Source organism: Morone saxatilis, unplaced genomic scaffold (genome assembly GCF_004916995.1).
Source record: "Morone saxatilis isolate NCDOM2014 unplaced genomic scaffold, NCSU_SB_2.0 Contig10, whole genome shotgun sequence".
NCBI lineage: Eukaryota > Metazoa > Chordata > Actinopteri > Moronidae > Morone > Morone saxatilis.
In genome coordinates this window covers 5,720,101-5,745,137 of record NW_023339652.1, presented here as the reverse complement: position 1 = coordinate 5,745,137, position 25,037 = coordinate 5,720,101, and the positions used below count along the sequence as shown (strand labels likewise).

The window sequence follows — 25,037 nt, the reverse complement described above, 5'->3', positions numbered from 1 at the left end:
ACACACACACACACACAAAAACTAGTCCTATGACTTCCTTTTAACTTTTATTCACTTTTTTACATGCTTACATTTATAGTTTATGCAAATGTATGTATGGAAATTACTCTTAAACACACATTATTCCCTTCTTCTTTTATCATTCATAGTAAATTGAGAATAAACATTGACATAACAGTCGCCATGAAATGCCAGCGTGAGTATCCCCCACCTTCTTTGTCATTCACTTGCAATTATTTACTTATTTTAAGTGCATTAAAAATGTAAATATGTGTGACTTAATGCAGTGATTGCATGCATTTTATGTCTGTGATCGCAGATGTTGGAGCAGATATTCTGGACCTGGCTGAGACCATGATCACATCCAACGGCCTCCAGTACGAGCCTGTGAGTACAGCAACGTCTCCAAACTTCAGGTTGTGTTGGATTCTGCTTAAACAGATTAAAATTGGTTTTCTTTTCACTGCTTTTCACAACTGCATCTCTCTCTCTCTCTTTTGTTTGTTCAGGCTATTTTTGAACTGACCCCACAGCAGAGACTGTGGCAAAGGTAAGCATTTATGAAATCACACAGGGAGATACTGTAACAAAAAAAAGTCTTGTAGTGTCAAATTTGAAGGCTTCCGTACAGTTAAGTACACTGTTTTATGTCTTAGATTTAGTTTAAAATGTCTATAATGTCTTGTTTTTATTGAAGTTGTTTAATTTTACATTGTAATTATCATTTTAAAGACCTTAAAACGTGTATTTAAGATGATTTTGTGGCCAGGGGAAGGTTGAAACTATGTAGAAAAACTGGAATCGGTCATTACAGATTTGGTATGATAACATTCCTCTTCCTCTCTGAGGTTGTTTTTGAAGCGCTCAGGTGTTTGCAGCAGTCAGAGAAACTTGCAAAAGTACATTCCAGTTACAGTTTGGTGCCAACCTGTTTTTTTGCCCTCAGGACGTTGACTCTCATACAGAGCAGGCTGAGAGAGGAACACGCTCTTCAAGAAGTCCTTTACAAAACTCTCCTCAAAGGAGGTCCCACTGCCCTGCCCCCGAGGTCAGTTTCATACGTGCAGACTAACAAGGTCTTCATTAATTTTAGCCTGTTAGATATACTGCTAAACAATTAGGGAGTTAAATGATGTGCTCAATAACTGTGTGTGTGTGTGTGTGTGTGTAGGGAGGATGCCTCTATGGAGCCGCTCAATGCTTGCAGGATTCATGGGCATGTCTATGTCAACAAGGTGGCAGGGAACCTACACATCACTGTGGGAAAGTAAGAAACTATACGTATTGTCAAAATGTGTTATTAGATATAATTAAAGATTGTTTAGCTCCATTTAAAAACTGCTGTAAATTCATTATCATTATCTAGCTGAATCATTTGTTTAAGTATGAAAGCTATAAAGATGCCAGTTGTTTTGTGCTGCTCTTGTCTTTTTCAGGCCCATTCACCATCCTCAGGGTCATGCCCACATTGCAGCTTTCGTGAGCCACGAGAGTGCGTAACTCTTTTTCTGATTATGCTTTGATTTGAAAAACGAGGAGACAGCAAAAAGAGCAATTTTCAGCTGACATTGCATATATCTTCCTGAGGACATTTAATTTACTGAATACGAAAGCAGGTTTTTACACAAATAATACTATTAAATGTTGCATTTTAGATCATTATTAGTAATCTTTTAAAATGGCACTATATACAGGCTGTTTCATTTAGAGCTTGTTCAGCGATTCCCCACGGCCTTGATTGAACTTGAGCTTCCTCTCATCTTTGCATTACAGCGTACAACTTCTCCCATCGAATAGACCATTTATCTTTTGGAGAGGAGATACCAGGCATTATCAATCCTCTGGACGGCACAGAGAAAATCACCTATAACAGTAAGTTACTGCTATTTTTCAAGAGATAGGAGAGGATAAAACACATGATGGAGTGGTTTTCTAGCACAGTTTTCTGCAGAATTAATGACGCGTTGAGAGATTTAGTTGAATTGTGAGTTGACCCGTACTCTCCTTAGCTCACCTTATACGGTCACTGCTAAGATAGTACTATAGGAAATAATACAGATAGCACGATGGTGGAGTTAATTAAGTTTCATTTTGAGTTGCTTCAGCTATAGTTGACATGTTTTTCCTTCTTGAAATTGATATAAGCACCTAAAATATTGAGATTTTTCACATACTATTCCTGTGTTTTACTACAGATAACCAGATGTTCCAGTACTTCATCACAGTGGTTCCAACCAGACTGAACACATACAAGATATCTGCAGACACACACCAGTTTTCTGTGACTGAGCGGGTGAGTAAAGAAGGATTTAAATCTCAAGAATACCACATCATCTTTTACAAAGCGGTCTCGTAACAAAAAAAAAAGAAAAAAGAGGAGGGTTGGAGCAAGGAGGGAGAGTTTAAGAGAAACCCGGGACAACACTGACCACCATTGCTGTCTGTTTCCAAGGAGCGGGTGATAAACCACGCAGCGGGCAGCCACGGCGTTTCCGGCATCTTTGTGAAGTACGACACCAGCTCTCTGATGGTGACGGTCAGTGAGCAGCACATGCCAGCCTGGCAGTTCCTGGTGCGACTGTGTGGCATTATCGGGGGTATATTCTCCACAACAGGTATGTTTGGTTTGACCTGAAATCTTATTATTTTTATCTTAATATTTGTTTTATTTGTTTATTTAAACAGGGACAACACAGATAAACAATGTCACATCGGAGGAAGACATTGGCAATTCTTCAAAACATTATGTATATGCTTTTTGACACCTAATTGTTAAATATTAAATTTTTTTTCTGAATTTAATCACTTCAGTTTTGCACTCTTAAACTTTGTAGGGTTCAATATCTTCAGTAATTGAACTCTTAGAGCCATGAAATTTGGCATTCTTTAGGGTGTGAAAATAACAAAATTCCCAGGGGCAACAAACAATGCATTAAAAATTCACTAAACATATTAAACAGAATTTATTTTTGGTGTCAAATAGCATATACATAAAAGTATTCAAGTAGTAATTTAAACAAAAACCTCTATATGATTTGACACGCAATGAATCAAACATATGTTGATGTAATGTATATGGGCTGTTAAGCTGAAGTTAATTCACAGCCCTGATTTCTATGCTTTTAATTTCAAAGTAAAGCTAATAAATACACTGCTTTAAAGGATTTATTGGAACAAGTAATTCAATCTAGGTTTGACTTAAAATGTAAAATATAATTTGTGCATTTATCTCTGTGTGCTGCTCTCTCTTTAAAGGCATGCTTCATGGGCTCGTTGGCTTCTTTTTTGATGTCATCTGCTGTCGCTTCAAACTTGGAGTCTATCGGCCCAGAGAGGTGAGTCTAACCTTATTCAAAACACGGGTTTCTAATGTGTCTTATTTCTCTGTCTGTATTAAAAATCACTGGAAACTTCACCAGGAAATAGCTCTAATAAACTCCTTGTGCTAAATCTGTTCTAGGGTGCACAGCTACACAACCAGATGAACAATCTAAACAATCACCAGACGGCTGACAATGTCCCTCAGGAATAGCTGTTTTTCAGTGACCAGGCTTTTGGCCATTGTTAAAGTGCTGAGTCTGCCTTTTGCATTGTTTAATGGTGAGGAGATTACATATTGTATGACTTACAGTAGGAGAGAAGGTGTAATCGTCAGAGGATTTCCTGTGTTATTTAATATTGTTCAGTTTATTTTTTTTAAATTGTCAACATTCCCATATGTCTTGAAATTGTGTTTTTCTACTGAAAAGGGGTTAAGCGGTCTGTCTGACTGTCCTGTTAACTTGAAAATAGTGAAGTTCACATCAGATCATTGCAGGAAAATGTGTGCCCTGTGACTGTAGTCATACATGTGTTTTTAAACATTATTTCCTTGTGATGGAGTTTGTTTCTTTAGAAACATTGTAAGCTTTCTGTTCCATTTGCTGTAATAGCACAAATCCATTAAAAGATAAAAATAGCCATAAATTAAAAAATACCAGTGCAGTTATTTCATAGCATTAATGTGTGGAAAATGTTTACATCTTCAGTAAAGTCCCAAGTATGGATGGTCTTCACATACTTGGATTGCTGAAATGTGAACCACTTCATTGGATGCAGGTAGAAAAATGTAAATGATCATCTTTTGGCCTTTAGTGTAAATCCATATTTTAAGACTTAAAAATTCCAGAGTTTAAGGGTGGACTATTTCTAATAACTAGTATTTTAGGTGCAGCAAGTGAGCATATTGAAAAATTAACAAGCTTATAAAGACTGAATAGCCTGAGAATGAAAGAAAATTAGCTCATTTGAAGCCTGGAGACACCTCGAGAAAATAAAGGACTACAGAGCTTAAATTAAAACTCTTCTACAGTTGAAAAATATCCCTAAAACCCATGTAACTGCACAAAAGCTTAAAGGGTACTCCAAGTGTTGTACTTGTATTGGGGGACAGATTAAATATCATGACTTTTAGTCCCTAGTATATGAATCAAGCTCCAAAAACCCTGGATCCTACATTTCCCATAATGAAGCTAGATAGTATCTTTTGTTAGAGCCTATGGTAAATGCCTGTGACTTTCAAACTACATGCACTCACTTTATAATGCAGACACTTTCTGCTATTAATTAGTAGCCTTTGAATCCAAGCTGCAATAACTAGGGAATTTTTTTTCACACTTAGTATAAGAAGAAACAGAAAATAAACAAAATGGCCATGACAAGTAAACTGACCTTGATGTGTAAAATCAGAATACATCTCCTATTTGCACATCATTAAAACAAAAAAGTATCAGTATAACGTAACTGGTAATTTTGAGGTTTTGTTAAGAAGTTTAATGGACTGCGGCACACTTTTTCCTCTTCGACTTTATTTTAATTTTGCCAAAGCAGACTTGAATGAAGTGTTGTCAGAGCAGGTAATGAAGGTGGTCAAACATTTTGCAAATGACAGCAGAAAATATAAGATGAAGTCATTGGTTACGTGTTGCTGTTTGTTACATACAGTAACACAAGTTCCACCCTGGGGTTTCCCGTACCAACAGTGCTCCGCGTTTGATTTGCAAATTTGGTCAGAACAGACACACAGAAGAGCAAAACTCCAGAACGACACCAGTATAAAAACCCTGTAGCTCTGTAAGAACAAATTCTGACGAAGCCACTTCATCATACAGACCTCGTACAACTGCAGACATTTCTGTTACTCTGAAATCAAGAGGACAGTTACCATGACTACACCACAGACAGGGGCAGGGCTTTGCATAAACATTTATTTAGTTTTGTCCCTTTTCTCCCATAAAGGCTCATATCTGTTATGTATTTGTATTGAGTCAAGCCTTGCAACACATACAATACTGTACACAGTTTTCTTGTTTGTTTAGTAAAAATCAGACTTGCCTGTCACACTTAACACTTTTGGTAGACTCTGTGGGAAGCTCTGTGGTGGAATCCTGTGAAGACACTCACCAAGCATAAATCAACAGTCAAAATTTTTGGTAGTCTATAAGAATAATATGTAGTTCAACTATTTACAGATCTTCTAAACTGGAGTCAAGGATGTAATACCAGGAGGGCCTCAAGTCTTTCGTCTATAACCTTGCACTTTTGTGATTTAGGTCCAGTAATACTAATTTATAGATCAGTTTGTCTTGCTTAAAAATACTCGTCCATCTCTCCATCAGGTAAGGTATGGTGACCCTCAGGGCTCCGTACTTGGTCCAATACTTTTCACAATATTCTTCCGTTCTGAGGAATCCTTTGTAGCTGTAGCGTGAAGTTTTGCTCTTATGCAGATGACACTCAACTCTATATTGAAATTAAGTGTAGTGATTGCACTGTGCTCTGTGCAGTTTACTGGCTGTCAAAAGTGGTTTCAAAAAGATATTTATTCTAATGCGCTTTTTTTGGTTTAATTGGAAAAATCCCAGCTTTCAAGTCAGTACAATGCTATGAGCACTCAAAAATCAACCAATTGTAGCCTCCCTGCATTGGCTTCCTTATTCACACTAGGAACGTTTTTTATTGTCTCCCCGAACATATAAATATATGGTCTTTCTCAGCCATAACAAACCTCATAACTTCAGTATCCAGAGGCCTGCCTCAAGGACTAAAAGAAATCTTTCATCCAGATGGTTAGAGTCTTACCTCCTGGGTTTTTTAGACATCTGTGGGTAATTATTTTACAAAGAAACGGATGGTTACCACAGTGACTCAAATGTAATGCTTATACATGAGGCACAAACTGGAACTAGGTCTCCTCCATCTTTACTTGGTCCTCCAACCTCACATACCAACAATCTTGGACATGGAAGTATGTCAATCATTGATATTGGACATTTTCAACTGGACCCATTCCTTGGACTTTTTGATTTTGGATTTACTATATTAACATTTGACCCCCTTGTCGCATTTGGCATTTCTAACTATTACAACTTAATGTGAATTTGTAATTTCCCACCTATGGTTCTTATTTAACCCCCACCTGTCTGAGGAGAGGGAGGTGGGGTGTCCCCTCTTTGAAATGCCTTTTGAGGTTTTGGGTGAGTTGGTCCCAAGAAAACTTGGGCTCGGTTGTTAACAGTTGGGAGACATTGTACAGTATGTGATACTGAACTATACAAAGAATCTTGACTCTGTTTTACTCTTATTTATATATAATACACTGCCAAGGTCTACCACATATATCAGACTAGCTTTTGATGCAAGTATAAAGATGTAAAAGTAGTAAACTTAGTTTCAGTACAAACTGCTGTACAAACAGGCAAAAAGTGGATGAGCATTCAAACAAACAAGGTTTATGTTCAAAGACATACTGACATTATCATATGTGACAGTAAATAAGTGACAACCTCAACAGCAGGGAAGATGGCAGATCTGTATGTTTTGGGATACTGTTGTCTTGTGTGGTCAGAATTTAGCTTTAATACTAGTCTCAAAAATCTGTTGATTGGCTTCGAGACAAATAACCACCGCTTAGTGTTTGGGTGTATTCTTAAAAAGGCAGTAGATACACGTAATGCATACAAGACATACAGATATCCAAATCACCTGCGTATTAAAGGAGGAATAGGATATCCCCACAGTAAAAAACAGAGAACCAAAATAATCTTATAGAAATCGTCCTTCACTGAAGCACTGCCATATTTCAAGTATGAAAAAAAATTATCACAAGGCAAGGCAATGTACCTAGATTTAAGAGGATGGGAACAATGATGTGGAGAAGAAAATGGAAGTCACACAAAAGGCTTATTGTTGCATATATAATTGGCCACTTTGAGAAGAAAAAGGTAGATACAAAATAAATGACGACACTTTTGGACGGGATCTGGTGACTGAACAGTACAGGTACTGATGATTTCTAAACTAAACAAAAAATTCATGGCTAGTAGATCTCTTTTTCTCCCTTCTGAGTGCTTCACTCAACTGCAGCCCCCACCTGTAGAGAGCCCCTTGCTAATCCACACTCAAAGGAGGATTTAAAGTGTCCTTTGTGGATGGCCAGAGTCTCAGATGTTACGTCCTGCCGTCTCTGGCTTGAGGTGGTGAGAAAGATTCAGTTGGTTATGGTGCTGGATGCGCGGAAGTAGGAGAGGAACTTGAAACAGAGGCTGACCACAAAGTACCAGATGTTTCTGGCCATCTGTGAGCGGGCGATAAACACCCTCCAGATGAAAACGACCAACAGGGTGTTGAAGGTGTAGCGGATGTTCCTCAGTCTGGGAAAGAGGAAAAAGAGAAGGAAGAGTTTTTATAAACACAGACATAATGATAAAAACATTAAACATTGTATTGTATTAGCATTTTTTCCAGGAAATGTAGTTGTGTAGTATTATGAATCCTGAATACACTTTCTTATCATATGGGTAAGTTTGATAATTTATGGCAATGCTATAATTTATCATATTTTTATTTTATATAGTGTCACCACCACCAGCAGATGGTAGCTTTGTGATTAAGAAAAAAAACCTTATTTTCCTGGGGTTTCATTTTATTACAATTATTTTAAATGCAAATGTTGACTTTTATGCAAACTGTCTAGCCTCTTAAGTAAATAGACTTACTTCCTCAGATGCTGCCTGGCAGCAGGAATGTCAGACATGTCTTCATTCAGGACGTACTTCTTGGTGCCAATGCAGTAATTCTCGATGTACTCAGGCCAGTTCAGCTGGCGCACATCAAAGTTGAATGTCTGCAAGATAGAAAAGACTGTTAGGAGAGTGTTCAGACAAAAAACAAGGCTGTTGAATGTTAATTGAAAAATGAATATGAAATTCCACTCTCAATCACTAGATGGAGCAATAGACTCCATAATACTATTAGGAAGCCTCCAATGAGCAGAGGGAATATTTCCTTAACTGCAAGTTCTCTCAACCATAAGGGTTGAATTACTTTTACTTGAAATGAAAGCACAGTATTATTAGTAAAATGTGCTTAAAATGGAGAAAGCTGCTTAACAGAATGTTATATTACTAGAGTTATACTATTGTACTATTACTGAAGCTACAAGCAGTGAACACAGCTGCATCAGTGTGTACTTTGTATACTACGGGGTAGTTTAATCTATAGCAATTAATCATATTTTACACGGATCATGTGGTTTTTATGAAAAACCTTAATCTGCAAGGGACTGTAACTATAGCAGTCATGTAAATGTAGTAAAAAATAGAATATATGCAATATTTCCATCTAAAATGAAGTTAAATATAAGTATAAAGTGGCTCAAAATAGTACAAAAATAAAGTAAATGTACTTAGTTATAATCTACCACTGTAGTCCTTGGAGTCTGTTGTAATTTGCACAGAGCTTCAGGTGGGTTAGAAGAGATTTATAACGACCTTTCAGATGAGACTTATGAGCAAATATGCTTGTTCAGACTGTCTTACAGGATGGGTCAGTAGTTAAAATATTTGGCCCCAAACTGCCATCATGTACAGTTACCTTCCTGTCCTCTGGGGTTAACTGGCTCATCAGCATGTTCATGTTCTCAGAGTTCCACTCCCAGTCCTGACTACTGAAATACTCCAGCAGGCCGATAGCCTTGTGCAGACGGTTGAAGATGCGCATCATCCTAAAGTGAGGGGGGGTCAGAGGTTACCACACACTTGAACTTCTCTTTAGTTTTCAAGTACGAGACAGATAACTGCGAGTCTTACTGCGGCTTTTGTCCAGAGAGTCGCAGGAAGAGGTCGTAGATGAGGGCAGGGAACTTGTGGCTGACTAGGATCCAGTACTGGTTGATCAGGTAGTTGGAGGTGATGTTGGCGTTGGGTCTGCGGAAAGCCTGCTCCAGTGGGTTCCTCTTGAAGGACGACATCACATGGTGCTCTGAAAAAGTTGTACGGGTAAAGGGGGTTAATAAGATAACAAAACACAGCATTCATCTCTGAGATAATGGCTCATAGTAAGTGCTTAATGCTAGCCTTGCTTTAGCCCCAGAGATGGTGGACGTTTCTACCAGCTGTTTCTGTGCATAGCTAACTAAAACTTCAAATAGGGCTGAGTCTCCCCCTTGTTTGTTTCATCTCTTATGCCGTTTGTCGCATTACATCTGTTATGCATGATATGCGACAGTCCTGAAGCTGAAAAGGCGTGCAATGATGCAAAAAAAATTCCCCTCAAATTCATTACAACTAAAGTTACAAGCCTGTTTTGAAAATGTAAGGAGTAGAAAGTAGAGATATTTGTATAAAAATGTAGGGAGTAAAAATAAAAAGTCGACAGAAAAATACACTTAAGTAATGTACAGATACGTGAACTTAGTAGAGCAGTGAAGTATTTGTACTTCCCACCTGTCTAGCCCCAGTTTGTGCCTCGTGTATGTATAACTATTAAAATAATGAAATTAAACCATATACCATCAACCATCAACTTGATTTATTGTGCAGCGTATAGAATATTTTTTTTAGCCAGAAGGTTAGGAGAGTCTTGAGGACTTTGGAAACAACTTCAGAACAGCAGTAAGTGTTAAACCTTCTAGATTTTGTAAAGCTCAGTCATACATAGCTTGAATGCAATGGTAACATATGAGAGGCATAAACCTGGGTTAGCCTCGCTCTAAAAGTCAGGATCTCATGATGCAATAAAGAAAAAAAGATCCTTTAAAGCAATTTCAAACATCCAAGATTATCAACATCCTCTGACAAGGAACAATGAACTGGGTAAACACACACAGATTGCAGTTTCTATACAAGGATCATGACTTCCAGGAACCCAATCCTGGTCTTAAATCAGAACACGATTTTGAGGTCTGGTTCTTGGGGGGGAATATCAGGCAGAAAAGAGAAGCCACACAATGACTTCTCCCACTGGGCAGCACAGCCAGCCCCTCCTCCTCCTATCCAGCAGCAGCCATCCACAGACAGAGCACAGCCATGTGACCACAGACATTACATCACACACACAGCACGCAAACTAGGCCTTGCACCGTTTGTTTCCATGGCAACAGATATGTGGTGGTTGCAGGGGCCGAGATGACCAGATCCGAGGTGACAGCCAGCTGTGGCCCGGCCCCCTTGCAGCCTGGTTGCGAGTATTGCTGCTAACCTTGAGCTGCCCTTTGAGGTCTAGTACTACTCTGTACTAGAGACAAGGTCCTCCTCTTTTATTTGTATTTTTAAATTCTTCATATTTTCCATCATCAACTATTGTTTTTTGGTCTCTTATAAATCCCAGTGATATAGATTAGCTTTATTCCTAATTCTCATTCGGGCCAGTAAGATTAGAGTACACGGTTCCCCTTTCATAACAGCGAGTTGCAGTGATGAGACCTAATCCTGCTACGAGCCATCTGGTAACTGCGACTTGATGTTGTGTAACTATGCATAATGAAGTAGGTAAATCGGTTACGTTATCTACCTTATATAGATTTGATTATTGGTTAAAATATACTTGATGATGCGCTTGTGTCATTAATGGGATTTTATGCGAACAAGTACACTCATATAATAGTCGTTATTTTGACCTTTTGTATGATGCAGCATTTTATTGAACTGCACAGATAATTTCAGGTGCATATAATTGAGAATTGAATCTCGTTTGCTCTAGCCTTACACTGTTTGATCTTTTGAATACTGTATTATTTGGTTGAGCGGGTCACATGGCGGCGATTAGACTGCACATGAAGAGTGAAAACGCTTCTATGTTTCCCTCCCACGTGGTTCGCGTATATCAGAGTATTATGGCTGCGCAATTATAGTCCTGTGGATGTCAGACGTCGGCGAGTTGAACAAGTAAGAACCTCATCTCTCGTCCATCTTTCATTCTTCTGATCGTGCTTTGTTCTCGGTTTACTATGCGGCATTTTTTTTGTTTATTTTCTTTTGCAGCGATTGATGGTGTTGTGGTTGACGCGTGGTCATTTTGTGGATATAAGTGATTGGTTAAAGGATTGCTGTTGTTTAGTAATTATGGGGGCGTTTGTAGTGTGGTTTGTTTGTTTGGGTGCGAAGGAGCATGGAGTTACAAATGTCTGTAAAGCAACATTTGAGAGATTTCTACAGGTCATTAGAATTTCTGTTATCTGACCATCAGAGCCGTTAATTGATACCGGGAAGGGAGGGCTTTTGCGCATAACAAACATTTAATATTAAGTTTTGTCCCCTTTTCCACGTTCCCAGTAGAAGGTGCATCATCTGTTTGTAACCCCCTTCCTGTCTTCCTCCGCGATGAAGTGCCTGCTCTGCAACCACCATATCCGCTACATCTCTTACCGTCATCGCTCTTCCAGTTTTCTTGTCTCTGTCTACGCGTACTCTCGAATCATTCAGCACATTGCTCTGCTACATCTCACACATTAACACTTTTGGTCAGATCTGTGGGAAGATCTGTGGTCGGAATCCTGTGAAGACAATACAAGCAATCCAGATTTCCCATTAGCGAAACTAATATTCTATAGGTATACATGCTCCCTCCTTATACGACAAACCGAAGGAAATATGTTTGTGACAGATGGCTCGTAGCATAAGAGTTAGGTCTTTCTACATTCTGAGCTAACTCGAGCGTGATATATGGATGTAAAAGAGGTGAACCAAGTGATAGCTCTAATCTGTAAGAGCGCGCGGGAAGTGAGGAAGTGAGAGAGGAGAGGAGGCGGGAGCATTCAAGGTTTCACTTGACTTTATATATATAAGGAGTACCTGAAGAGATTAAGCAGATATGTATTGGGAAATATATTAGATATTTATTATATAAGTACAAATTAAGGAGGAGGCTTTGTCTCTATTGTTATATTATGTTATGTGGTATGGTGGCTAGGGTGTATTGTAACAAGTAGATAGTACTTAGACACTATTCTAAAGGCAGCTCAAGGTTAGCAGCAATAACTCCGCCCAGGCGCAAGGGGGGGTTGGGTGAGGTCTGTGCGATCAGACTGGGCTGTGCTACCCTCGATCTTTTTGTATTTCTATCGCCGCAATGCAACCTACAATATTTACTGTTTTTTGCCATAGAAGAGCCGTGCTAAGGCCTGTAGGTTTGCGTGAGCGTGTTGTTGTGAGTTGTATACTTGGAGGTCCTTTTACTGTGCGAGATGTGGCTGATGCTCTGTCTGAATGGGTGATGTGTGCTGCGTGAAGTATAGGATGGAAGGAGGGGCTGGCCTGTGCGTGCCTTCAGTGTGTGCATGTAGGAGTTCTATATTTATTGGTGTGTTTTGTCTGCATTGATCAGAGGATAGACCCCCCCAAGTAGAGACCAGACCTTTTGTCGAAAATGTGTTTGAGTATATGACTTAGGTATTTTGGAGTTTGTCCTGAAGTGCATTTGTATACCTGCGTTTGTATTGACTTGCAATCTTGATGTGTTTACCACAGTTATCATAATGTCACTGTGTCAGAGGAATGTTTGAGTAATCTGGAGGATTTTGTAATTTTGTCATGCTAAAGCGTATCTTTTTTCTCTTTTTATTTGAATCATGAGATCACTGAACTAGGTTGTATGACGAGGCTATGAACCCAGGTTATTTTCGTGGTTCTCTCATACGTTTATGTGGGTTTTTTGAATGCTGTTAGGGTCCAATTTGCTATTTTCATAAGCTGAATGTATTTGATGAAAGCTATGTTGACAAAATCTTGTGTAAGAGTTTAAACACTTAACCTGCGTTTCTGAAGGTGTTCCAAAGGTCAAGACTCTCCTAATTTGGCTATACATTACTTATGTGTCTTATACTGCTCAATTTCCAATTAATGTAATTGGTGATGATGGTGAGGTATTAATGGTTTTATTTTTTCGATAATTATTTATTAATAGTTAGTATTTCTATAATCGGAGGAACTGTCGGGCTGAGACATTTGAAGGTGAATGAGGATATTCATAATCTACTTCATCTTGCTACTTACTAAGTTCACGTATCTGATTACATTTTATTCTATAAGTGTATTTTTTCGGGTTTTGCGACTTTTTTTTTTTACTCCTAACATTTTAATTGTTAGTTTCTAGTAAATTATCTCTTATTTATTGGTTCTACTTCCTTTACATTTTTATCAAAACAAGGCTTGTAGTACTGATAGTGATTGAGAGGGGAAGAGGGGATATTGTTTTTTTCTATGTATGCTGCTATTTGAGCTCCTTTGTGTGATCAGCTTCAAGGGTCACGTCAGCTCTATGTGTCATGGTGCATTGTATATCAGGAGAATTAATATTGTGCGACATAAGGCATTGATGAGACTGAACTACATAACAAGGGGCGAGACGTCAGACCCTTACAGATTTGTTTTATTTTGATTATTTATGATTAGCTTAATTGCAACAGAAACAAGCTGGTAGAAACCGTCAACCAACATGCTCTTTAGGCGCTCAAAGCACAAGCGATAGCATTAAGTCACTTTACTATGTACAGCCTATTTTAGTCAATTTAGGATAGATTGAATGCCTGTGTTTGTTATCCATTTATTAACCGCCCAGTGTTGACCTAGACATTACTATAGTTTCGATATGCTGTACAAATATTTATACAGAGCGACCCAATGTAAAAGTGGATGTAGATGCGTCCTTTAGAAACAGGTAGGATAATCCCAGCCATAGAGCAGGCTTTCCGCAGACCCAAAGACAGCCTAAACTGAAATACATCTCTACTCAACTATTACCATGAATGTCATACCAGTAGCAATGGGAGTTCAACTAGTCACCACAAGTTCCCTGCCCTCCATATGACTTTTGTCGGAGCAGGAAGATGGGCATCTGTATGTTCCTTTGCGGAATACCAATCTCTGGACAAAAGCGCGTGTGTCACTATTGTGTGGAGATACACCAGTAATTATACTTTTCGTTCTACAGTACTGTTGAAACTATGAGATAGAGTTCATAGTGGCTTTGGGAAATCTGACACCCTCATTTATGCGATGTAATAGCGTGTTTGGCGTTATTGTTAGGAGTAGAGTCATCTTCCAAACCTTAGATAAACTGCGACATACAGAGAGCACATTCGAAGCCCTCGACGTGGTAGTTATTTCAATAACACTTGCGCGAGTGACATTTGTGGAGAGAATGAGATAATAACGTGTAGAACATTGAAACGATTAGCATGATGAGACGTTCAGAAACCCACACAGAGAAGAGAAGTGTAGCATGTACAAATGTGATGGATTTTAGTGAAGGCCCATCACAATTAACCATCACATCTTGAATGATGACAGTCCTGAAAAAAAACAAATTATATTTGCACAGTCAAGTACACATGGTATGACATAGGTGCAGTTTATAAGAGGAATGGGATATACTTCTGAACGTCGCGAGACCTGAAGCATCGTGCAAATTCAAAACAGACTCCACAAGACATATCAGGTTGTGATATAATTTATTAGACAAATGTACATGGTATATATCTTTAGTTCTATATTATAGTAACTAGTATGATTATCGAGACATATTATAATACTGTCAAATGTTTTGGTAGATAACTTCATTTTAGATGGAAAATGGTCGAGTACTTAGATATTCTAGTATTTTGTGCATTACATTTTATATAATGACTAAGTTATTAGGTATGAGCAGCTCTCACGAATTTTTGTATATTGAGAGGGTGTTTTTTTCATCAACAAGACAGTGATCCGTGTAAACTATTTAAGATAGTTTTGCCGTTAGTATATCGTAATACAGAAGGATTTAGCGTAGCGAGCTGATATATTGGATGGAGAGTTAGATTTACGTTGGTTGGTTGGAGGTGGTGAAGAAAGATTCAGTTGGTTACCCTGGGTGAGCTGGATGCGGTAAGTCAAGCTGATAGTGATCCATCGAATGCATGAGGTTGTGCCGCCATCAGTAAATAGTAACCAAAGACGTACTAACTCTAGTAACATGAATACAGTGTTTATGACGAGCATTTCTGTCTGTTCAGAGGAGCAGCGATTCTCCATTTTAAGCACATTTTACTAATATAAAATCACTGTCTTGCAGTCATTATCAATAGTAGAGAAATATATTATGCAGAGTCTGTGATATGAGTTTAAGAGAGAACATTCATTAAGGAAATATTCCCTCTGTTACGATGTTCTGGAACAAGTGCGCGTAATAGTCAAATAAGGAAAGGTGAGAAGTACATAGTGTTGTCTCTCCACCATACTAATGCAGTTGAAAGATTGAATGAAAATATCATAATTCTATATAATTTTCAACATTGAACATTTTCAAGTACAGCCTTGATGATTTTTTGTTCCTGAACATCATACGCGAAAACAGAAGTTCTTTTTCTGATCGTATTGAGCAAGTACTATTCAAAACTTTGGATTCGTAGTAGCCGCCCAGCAGACCACTTGGCTTGAGATTACACAAATCGGGAGAATTAGTATCTGCATCAGAGCTTTGAATAAATTATGCAACTGCCTATAATTTATCATCATTATTTTATACTAGTGTACCGGCACAACACAGCAGATAGTAGTTTCTGTGAGTGACACGAAAAAAAACTTATTCTTGCCTGGGTTTCATTTCTATTAGCAATTATTTAAATGCCCAAATGTTGACTTATTAATGGCCCAACTGTCCCAATAGCCCTCCCTTAAGTGAAATATGACTTCACTTCCCTCCCAGAATCTGCCTGGCAGCAGGAATGTCAGACATGTTTTCCATTCAGGACGTACTTCTTGGTGGGCCAATGCAGTAATCCCTCTCGAATGTACTCCAGGCTCAGTTTCAGCTGGCGCAAATCCAATAGTTGAATGTCTGCAAAGAAATAGAAAAGAATGTTAGAGAGTGTTAGGAACCAAAAAACAAGGCTGTGAATGTTATTGACAAAATGAAATAATCGAAATTCCACTTCTCAAATCACAGATGGAGCGAATAGCCCCTCCCAATAAAAACCTCATTCAACGGAAGCCTCAAAAGTGAGCCAGAAAAAAGGGAAAATAAAATTTTCTCCCTTAACTTGCAAGTTTCTCTCAACCAATAAGGGGCTTTTGCAATACTCTTTACTTGAAATCTGAAAGCACAGTATTATTAGCTCGTTACTGAACAATCAATACTCCTAGTTGTTGTCGAACATAAACGTCCCCTGTCGATCGTACGTTCAAGCTGTGTCGTTTGGTGGTCGGGGGCCCTCTTGTGGAGAGCTGGTCTGCCAACAACATGCTGGAGAGAGACACGAAGAATGGAATATTTGGTGCTGAGGATTACTGAGGATACCTGCAGGAGCATTTGTTCTTTATTATTAAGTAAGTCATGAGTATTGGCTGACAGAACAGGTATTTATTTCAATTTGAAATGATGAGCTCAATAAGACTCTTTCATGGCGCCCAGTTTTCATGATAGGGCACAGTGTTTTACAATGATCATACTTTGGTTACATCCACTTTATGTAGCCGAGCCTTTCAGTGAGCCTGCACGATAACAGCACAACTGACTCTGTTTTGTCCTGATGGAACAGGATTATTAGTTCTTGTTTAACCTATTGTTTCAATGTTTAAATCGCTGCTGTGAAAACACAAACTTGTATTTTGATGGCCAAAATAGTATGTAAGTATCCTAAATTCGGCCACCCTGGTCGAATTCCTCCTGAAATCAATGATACGGAGTGCTGATAATTGTGTACACATTTTTTATGGTACCTACGGAGACTTAATCCTACTGAACTCTGGTGTCCAATGAACCCTTTCCTCATGAGGTCTGACTGTGCGTTTTACACGTGAAAAATTTCAACTAACAATCCTCAATAGATCACCATGAACACATAATATCACCGTATAGCGCTGTAATCAGGTCAAATTTACACTGTCAGTACCTTAGTTTTTCGCAGGTTCTCGCGTCAGCCACAGCTGTGTTTCTGTACCAACTTTGGCAAACGTTAGCTCACACTATTATGCTAAAATTGAAGTTTGGTATTGCAGGATTTGGGTTCAGGATGTTTGATACTATGTTGTTGTGGTTTGTGGGGCGAGGCATGGACTGATTTTTAGCATTGTCATTTTCTTCAAAGTTCACCCAACGGTGTGCAAGTACAGACTCATCCGAGCTATCCATCGCATCACACATGTTGTCAAGTGCGACTTGATGTTGTGTAACTATGCATAATGAAGTAGGTAAATCGGTTACGTTATCTACCTTATATAGATTTGATTATTGGTTAAAATATACTTGATGATGCGCTTGTGTCATTAATGGGATTTTATGCGAACAAGTACACTCATATAATAGTCGTTATTTTGACCTTTTGTATGATGCAGCATTTTATTGAACTGCACAGATAATTTCAGGTGCATATAATTGAGAATTGAATCTCGTTTGCTCTAGCCTTACACTGTTTGATCTTTTGAATACTGTATTATTTGGTTGAGCGGGTCACATGGCGGCGATTAGACTGCACATGAAGAGTGAAAACGCTTCTATGTTTCCCTCCCACGTGGTTCGCGTATATCAGAGTATTATGGCTGCGCAATTATAGTCCTGTGGATGTCAGACGTCGGCGAGTTGAACAAGTAAGAACCTCATCTCTCGTCCATCTTTCATTCTTCTGATCGTGCTTTGTTCTCGGTTTACTATGCGGCATTTTTTTTGTTTATTTTCTTTTGCAGCGATTGATGGTGTTGTGGTTGACGCGTGGTCATTTTGTGGATATAAGTGATTGGTTAAAGGATTGCTGTTGTTTAGTAATTATGGGGGCGTTTGTAGTGTGGTTTGTTTGTTTGGGTGCGAAGGAGCATGGAGTTACAAATGTCTGTAAAGCAACATTTGAGAGATTTCTACAGGTCATTAGAATTTCTGTTATCTGACCATCAGAGCCGTTAATTGATACCGGGAAGGGAGGGCTTTTGCGCATAACAAACATTTAATATTAAGTTTTGTCCCCTTTTCCACGTTCCCAGTAGAAGGTGCATCATCTGTTTGTAACCCCCTTCCTGTCTTCCTCCGCGATGAAGTGCCTGCTCTGCAACCACCATATCCGCTACATCTCTTACCGTCATCGCTCTTCCAGTTTTCTTGTCTCTGTCTACGCGTACTCTCGAATCATTCAGCACATTGCTCTGCTACATCTCACACATTAACACTTTTGGTCAGATCTGTGGGAAGATCTGTGGTCGGAATCCTGTGAAGACAATACAAGCAATCCAGATTTCCCATTAGCGAAACTAATATTCTATAGGTATACATGCTCCCTCCTTATACGACAAACCGAAGGAAATATGTTTGTGACAGATGGCTCGTAGCATAAGAGTTAGGTCTTTCTACATTCTGAGCTAACTCGAGCGTGATATATGGATGTAAAAGAGGTGAACCAAGTGATAGCTCTAATCTGTAAGAGCGCGCGGGAAGTGAGGAAGTGAGAGAGGAGAGGAGGCGGGAGCATTCAAGGTTTCACTTGACTTTATATATATAAGGAGTACCTGAAGAGATTAAGCAGATATGTATTGGGAAATATATTAGATATTTATTATATAAGTACAAATTAAGGAGGAGGCTTTGTCTCTATTGTTATATTATGTTATGTGGTATGGTGGCTAGGGTGTATTGTAACAAGTAGATAGTACTTAGACACTATTCTAAAGGCAGCTCAAGGTTAGCAGCAATAACTCCGCCCAGGCGCAAGGGGGGGTTGGGTGAGGTCTGTGCGATCAGACTGGGCTGTGCTACCCTCGATCTTTTTGTATTTCTATCGCCGCAATGCAACCTACAATATTTACTGTTTTTTGCCATAGAAGAGCCGTGCTAAGGCCTGTAGGTTTGCGTGAGCGTGTTGTTGTGAGTTGTATACTTGGAGGTCCTTTTACTGTGCGAGATGTGGCTGATGCTCTGTCTGAATGGGTGATGTGTGCTGCGTGAAGTATAGGATGGAAGGAGGGGCTGGCCTGTGCGTGCCTTCAGTGTGTGCATGTAGGAGTTCTATATTTATTGGTGTGTTTTGTCTGCATTGATCAGAGGATAGACCCCCCCAAGTAGAGACCAGACCTTTTGTCGAAAATGTGTTTGAGTATATGACTTAGGTATTTTGGAGTTTGTCCTGAAGTGCATTTGTATACCTGCGTTTGTATTGACTTGCAATCTTGATGTGTTTACCACAGTTATCATAATGTCACTGTGTCAGAGGAATGTTTGAGTAATCTGGAGGATTTTGTAATTTTGTCATGCTAAAGCGTATCTTTTTTCTCTTTTTATTTGAATCATGAGATCACTGAACTAGGTTGTATGACGAGGCTATGAACCCAGGTTATTTTCGTGGTTCTCTCATACGTTTATGTGGGTTTTTTGAATGCTGTTAGGGTCCAATTTGCTATTTTCATAAGCTGAATGTATTTGATGAAAGCTATGTTGACAAAATCTTGTGTAAGAGTTTAAACACTTAACCTGCGTTTCTGAAGGTGTTCCAAAGGTCAAGACTCTCCTAATTTGGCTATACATTACTTATGTGTCTTATACTGCTCAATTTCCAATTAATGTAATTGGTGATGATGGTGAGGTATTAATGGTTTTATTTTTTCGATAATTATTTATTAATAGTTAGTATTTCTATAATCGGAGGAACTGTCGGGCTGAGACATTTGAAGGTGAATGAGGATATTCATAATCTACTTCATCTTGCTACTTACTAAGTTCACGTATCTGATTACATTTTATTCTATAAGTGTATTTTTTCGGGTTTTGCGACTTTTTTTTTTTACTCCTAACATTTTAATTGTTAGTTTCTAGTAAATTATCTCTTATTTATTGGTTCTACTTCCTTTACATTTTTATCAAAACAAGGCTTGTAGTACTGATAGTGATTGAGAGGGGAAGAGGGGATATTGTTTTTTTCTATGTATGCTGCTATTTGAGCTCCTTTGTGTGATCAGCTTCAAGGGTCACGTCAGCTCTATGTGTCATGGTGCATTGTATATCAGGAGAATTAATATTGTGCGACATAAGGCATTGATGAGACTGAACTACATAACAAGGGGCGAGACGTCAGACCCTTACAGATTTGTTTTATTTTGATTATTTATGATTAGCTTAATTGCAACAGAAACAAGCTGGTAGAAACCGTCAACCAACATGCTCTTTAGGCGCTCAAAGCACAAGCGATAGCATTAAGTCACTTTACTATGTACAGCCTATTTTAGTCAATTTAGGATAGATTGAATGCCTGTGTTTGTTATCCATTTATTAACCGCCCAGTGTTGACCTAGACATTACTATAGTTTCGATATGCTGTACAAATATTTATACAGAGCGACCCAATGTAAAAGTGGATGTAGATGCGTCCTTTAGAAACAGGTAGGATAATCCCAGCCATAGAGCAGGCTTTCCGCAGACCCAAAGACAGCCTAAACTGAAATACATCTCTACTCAACTATTACCATGAATGTCATACCAGTAGCAATGGGAGTTCAACTAGTCACCACAAGTTCCCTGCCCTCCATATGACTTTTGTCGGAGCAGGAAGATGGGCATCTGTATGTTCCTTTGCGGAATACCAATCTCTGGACAAAAGCGCGTGTGTCACTATTGTGTGGAGATACACCAGTAATTATACTTTTCGTTCTACAGTACTGTTGAAACTATGAGATAGAGTTCATAGTGGCTTTGGGAAATCTGACACCCTCATTTATGCGATGTAATAGCGTGTTTGGCGTTATTGTTAGGAGTAGAGTCATCTTCCAAACCTTAGATAAACTGCGACATACAGAGAGCACATTCGAAGCCCTCGACGTGGTAGTTATTTCAATAACACTTGCGCGAGTGACATTTGTGGAGAGAATGAGATAATAACGTGTAGAACATTGAAACGATTAGCATGATGAGACGTTCAGAAACCCACACAGAGAAGAGAAGTGTAGCATGTACAAATGTGATGGATTTTAGTGAAGGCCCATCACAATTAACCATCACATCTTGAATGATGACAGTCCTGAAAAAAAACAAATTATATTTGCACAGTCAAGTACACATGGTATGACATAGGTGCAGTTTATAAGAGGAATGGGATATACTTCTGAACGTCGCGAGACCTGAAGCATCGTGCAAATTCAAAACAGACTCCACAAGACATATCAGGTTGTGATATAATTTATTAGACAAATGTACATGGTATATATCTTTAGTTCTATATTATAGTAACTAGTATGATTATCGAGACATATTATAATACTGTCAAATGTTTTGGTAGATAACTTCATTTTAGATGGAAAATGGTCGAGTACTTAGATATTCTAGTATTTTGTGCATTACATTTTATATAATGACTAAGTTATTAGGTATGAGCAGCTCTCACGAATTTTTGTATATTGAGAGGGTGTTTTTTTCATCAACAAGACAGTGATCCGTGTAAACTATTTAAGATAGTTTTGCCGTTAGTATATCGTAATACAGAAGGATTTAGCGTAGCGAGCTGATATATTGGATGGAGAGTTAGATTTACGTTGGTTGGTTGGAGGTGGTGAAGAAAGATTCAGTTGGTTACCCTGGGTGAGCTGGATGCGGTAAGTCAAGCTGATAGTGATCCATCGAATGCATGAGGTTGTGCCGCCATCAGTAAATAGTAACCAAAGACGTACTAACTCTAGTAACATGAATACAGTGTTTATGACGAGCATTTCTGTCTGTTCAGAGGAGCAGCGATTCTCCATTTTAAGCACATTTTACTAATATAAAATCACTGTCTTGCAGTCATTATCAATAGTAGAGAAATATATTATGCAGAGTCTGTGATATGAGTTTAAGAGAGAACATTCATTAAGGAAATATTCCCTCTGTTACGATGTTCTGGAACAAGTGCGCGTAATAGTCAAATAAGGAAAGGTGAGAAGTACATAGTGTTGTCTCTCCACCATACTAATGCAGTTGAAAGATTGAATGAAAATATCATAATTCTATATAATTTTCAACATTGAACATTTTCAAGTACAGCCTTGATGATTTTTTGTTCCTGAACATCATACGCGAAAACAGAAGTTCTTTTTCTGATCGTATTGAGCAAGTACTATTCAAAACTTTGGATTCGTAGTAGCCGCCCAGCAGACCACTTGGCTTGAGATTACACAAATCGGGAGAATTAGTATCTGCATCAGAGCTTTGAATAAATTATGCAACTGCCTATAATTTATCATCATTATTTTATACTAGTGTACCGGCACAACACAGCAGATAGTAGTTTCTGTGAGTGACACGAAAAAAAACTTATTCTTGCCTGGGTTTCATTTCTATTAGCAATTATTTAAATGCCCAAATGTTGACTTATTAATGGCCCAACTGTCCCAATAGCCCTCCCTTAAGTGAAATATGACTTCACTTCCCTCCCAGAATCTGCCTGGCAGCAGGAATGTCAGACATGTTTTCCATTCAGGACGTACTTCTTGGTGGGCCAATGCAGTAATCCCTCTCGAATGTACTCCAGGCTCAGTTTCAGCTGGCGCAAATCCAATAGTTGAATGTCTGCAAAGAAATAGAAAAGAATGTTAGAGAGTGTTAGGAACCAAAAAACAAGGCTGTGAATGTTATTGACAAAATGAAATAATCGAAATTCCACTTCTCAAATCACAGATGGAGCGAATAGCCCCTCCCAATAAAAACCTCATTCAACGGAAGCCTCAAAAGTGAGCCAGAAAAAAGGGAAAATAAAATTTTCTCCCTTAACTTGCAAGTTTCTCTCAACCAATAAGGGGCTTTTGCAATACTCTTTACTTGAAATCTGAAAGCACAGTATTATTAGCTAAATGTGCTAAAATGGAAGAAAGCTGCTTAAAGAATGTTATCATTATCTAGAGTTATATATTGTACTAATTACTGACAGCTACAAGCAGTGAACACAGCTGCATCAGTGTGTACTTTGTATTCTACGGGGGTAGTTTATCTATAGCAATTAATTCATATTTTACACGGATGCAATGTGGTTTTATGAAACCTTAATCTGCAAGGGACTGTAACTATAGCAGTCCATGTAAATGTATAAAAAATAGGAATATATGCAATATTTCCATCTAAAATGAAGTTAAATATAAGATACAGTGCTGCCAAAATAGTCAAAAATAAAAGTAAAATGTACTTAGTTACTAATCTACCACTGTACTTGGAGTCTGTTGTAAATTTGCACAGAGCTTCAGGTGGGTTAAGAAGAGTTTATCAGACGACCCCTTCCTCAGATGAGACTTATTGAGCAAATAGTGCTTGTTCAGACCCTGTCTTTACAGGAATGGTCATGTAGTTGAAATATTTGGCCCGCGCAAACTGGCAATCATGTACAGTTCTCCTCTCCTTGTCCCTCTGCGGGGTTAGGACTGGCCCCCTCATCAGCATGTTTCATGTTCTCAGAAGTTCCACTCCCAGTCCCTGACTACTGAAATACTGCCACAGGCCATAGCCTTGTGCAGACCGGTTGAAGACATGCGGCATCCATCCTAAAGTGAGGGGGGTCAGAGGTTAACACACACTTGAACTTCTCTTTAGTTTTCAAGTACGAGAACCAGATAACTGCGAGTCTTAACTGCGGATTTTGCGCAGAGAGCGCAGGAAGATCGTACAGATGAGCAGGGAACTTGTGGGCTGACATAGGAAATCCCAGTAACTGGTTGATCAGGTAGTTGGAGGTGATGTTGGCGTTGGGTCTGCGAAAAGCCTGCTCCAGCGTGGTTCCTCTTGAAGGACGACATCAAATGGTGCTCTGAAAAATGTACGAGGTACAAGGGGGTTAATAAGAAAGCAAAAAACACAGCATTCATCTCTGAGATAATGGGCTGCATAGTAACGTGCTTAATGCTAGCCTTGCCTTTAGTGCCCCAGAGATTGTTGGACCGTTTCTACCACTGTTTCTGTGCTAGCTAATCTAAAAACTTCAAATAGGCGCTGATCTCCCCCCCTTGTTTGTTTCATCTCTTATGCCGTTTGTCCCGATTAACATCTGTTTATGCATGATATGCGAGCAGTCTGAAGCTGAAAAGGCGTGCAATGATGCAAAAAAATTCCCTCAATTCATTACAACTAAAAGTTACAAGCCTGTTTTGAAAATGTAAGGAGTAGAAAGTAGAGATATTTGTATAAATGTAGGGAAGCGTCTAAAAATAAAAAAGTCGACAGAAAATACCACTTAAGTAATTGTAGTGAAGCGGGACAACAATATTGTGGGATGCCAGCAGGCGCAGACAAAACAGCTCTATAAATATCCGCCTGCAGTGACAGGTTTCGATTACCTTTAAGGAAGACAACAAACAATGTACCTACCAATCTCTCCCCAGTGGAACGGGTTGATGCCTCCAGTCGTGCAGTTGTACACCAGAGCTGATTTAGGTCTGCAGAGTGTGGGAGAATAAGGTCATAATCATGCTGATAAAAATACGTACTAGTCTACATTTCCTGGTAACACTGCACTGTACGAGTCTGTTTAAGCTATGAAGCTATGGTGCTATGATCACAAACCCATTTAAAAAAAGAAAAACAGGTATATTTTTCTCTTGACAGAACACATGCAGGCCTTTAAAAAGACTTCTGACAAGACACTGGATATACATATAGCCTGAGAAACTAAATTAACCTCTTAAAGTTAACATAATTTCCAATGCGGGAGTCAATACTTAACTTATATTTTTCTGTTTTTCTGTTTTCCTTCTGAAAATAAGTACAGGTTGTCAGGTACATAAACACTGGTATAATCACATAACATGCAATGTTGA

General features: G+C 38.7%; 2 protein-coding genes across 3 annotated transcripts in view; one reads left to right on the top strand and one right to left on the bottom strand.

The window, feature by feature from the left end:
• LOC118339362 (endoplasmic reticulum-Golgi intermediate compartment protein 2-like) overlaps positions 1-3,953 on the top strand; it is a 5,503-nt gene extending 1,550 nt beyond the window's left edge. Inside the window, exons 4-14 of the mRNA XM_035676955.1 lie at positions 150-196; positions 320-387; positions 510-550; positions 947-1,048; positions 1,172-1,267; positions 1,437-1,492; positions 1,774-1,872; positions 2,196-2,293; positions 2,453-2,615; positions 3,256-3,335; positions 3,461-3,953. Coding sequence (XP_035532848.1) covers positions 150-196; positions 320-387; positions 510-550; positions 947-1,048; positions 1,172-1,267; positions 1,437-1,492; positions 1,774-1,872; positions 2,196-2,293; positions 2,453-2,615; positions 3,256-3,335; positions 3,461-3,532 — 922 coding nt within the window. The 3' untranslated portion in view covers positions 3,533-3,953. The remainder of the gene's footprint in view (positions 1-149; positions 197-319; positions 388-509; positions 551-946; positions 1,049-1,171; positions 1,268-1,436; positions 1,493-1,773; positions 1,873-2,195; positions 2,294-2,452; positions 2,616-3,255; positions 3,336-3,460) is intronic.
• A 1,276-nt stretch (positions 3,954-5,229) lies between these two features.
• si:dkey-97m3.1 (fatty acyl-CoA reductase 1) overlaps positions 5,230-25,037 on the bottom strand; it is a 61,097-nt gene continuing 41,289 nt past the window's right edge. Inside the window, exons 8-13 of one of the 2 annotated variants that reach the window (XM_035674932.1) lie at positions 24,943-24,972; positions 24,589-24,656; positions 9,129-9,300; positions 8,914-9,043; positions 8,037-8,164; positions 5,230-7,691 (exon numbers count right to left, since the gene is read on the bottom strand). In XM_035674932.1, coding sequence (XP_035530825.1) covers positions 7,529-7,691; positions 8,037-8,164; positions 8,914-9,043; positions 9,129-9,300; positions 24,589-24,656; positions 24,943-24,972 — 691 coding nt within the window. In that variant the 3' untranslated portion in view covers positions 5,230-7,528. The remainder of the gene's footprint in view (positions 7,692-8,036; positions 8,165-8,913; positions 9,044-9,128; positions 9,301-24,588; positions 24,657-24,942; positions 24,973-25,037) is intronic. The other variant, XM_035674940.1, reaches the window with a different exon arrangement.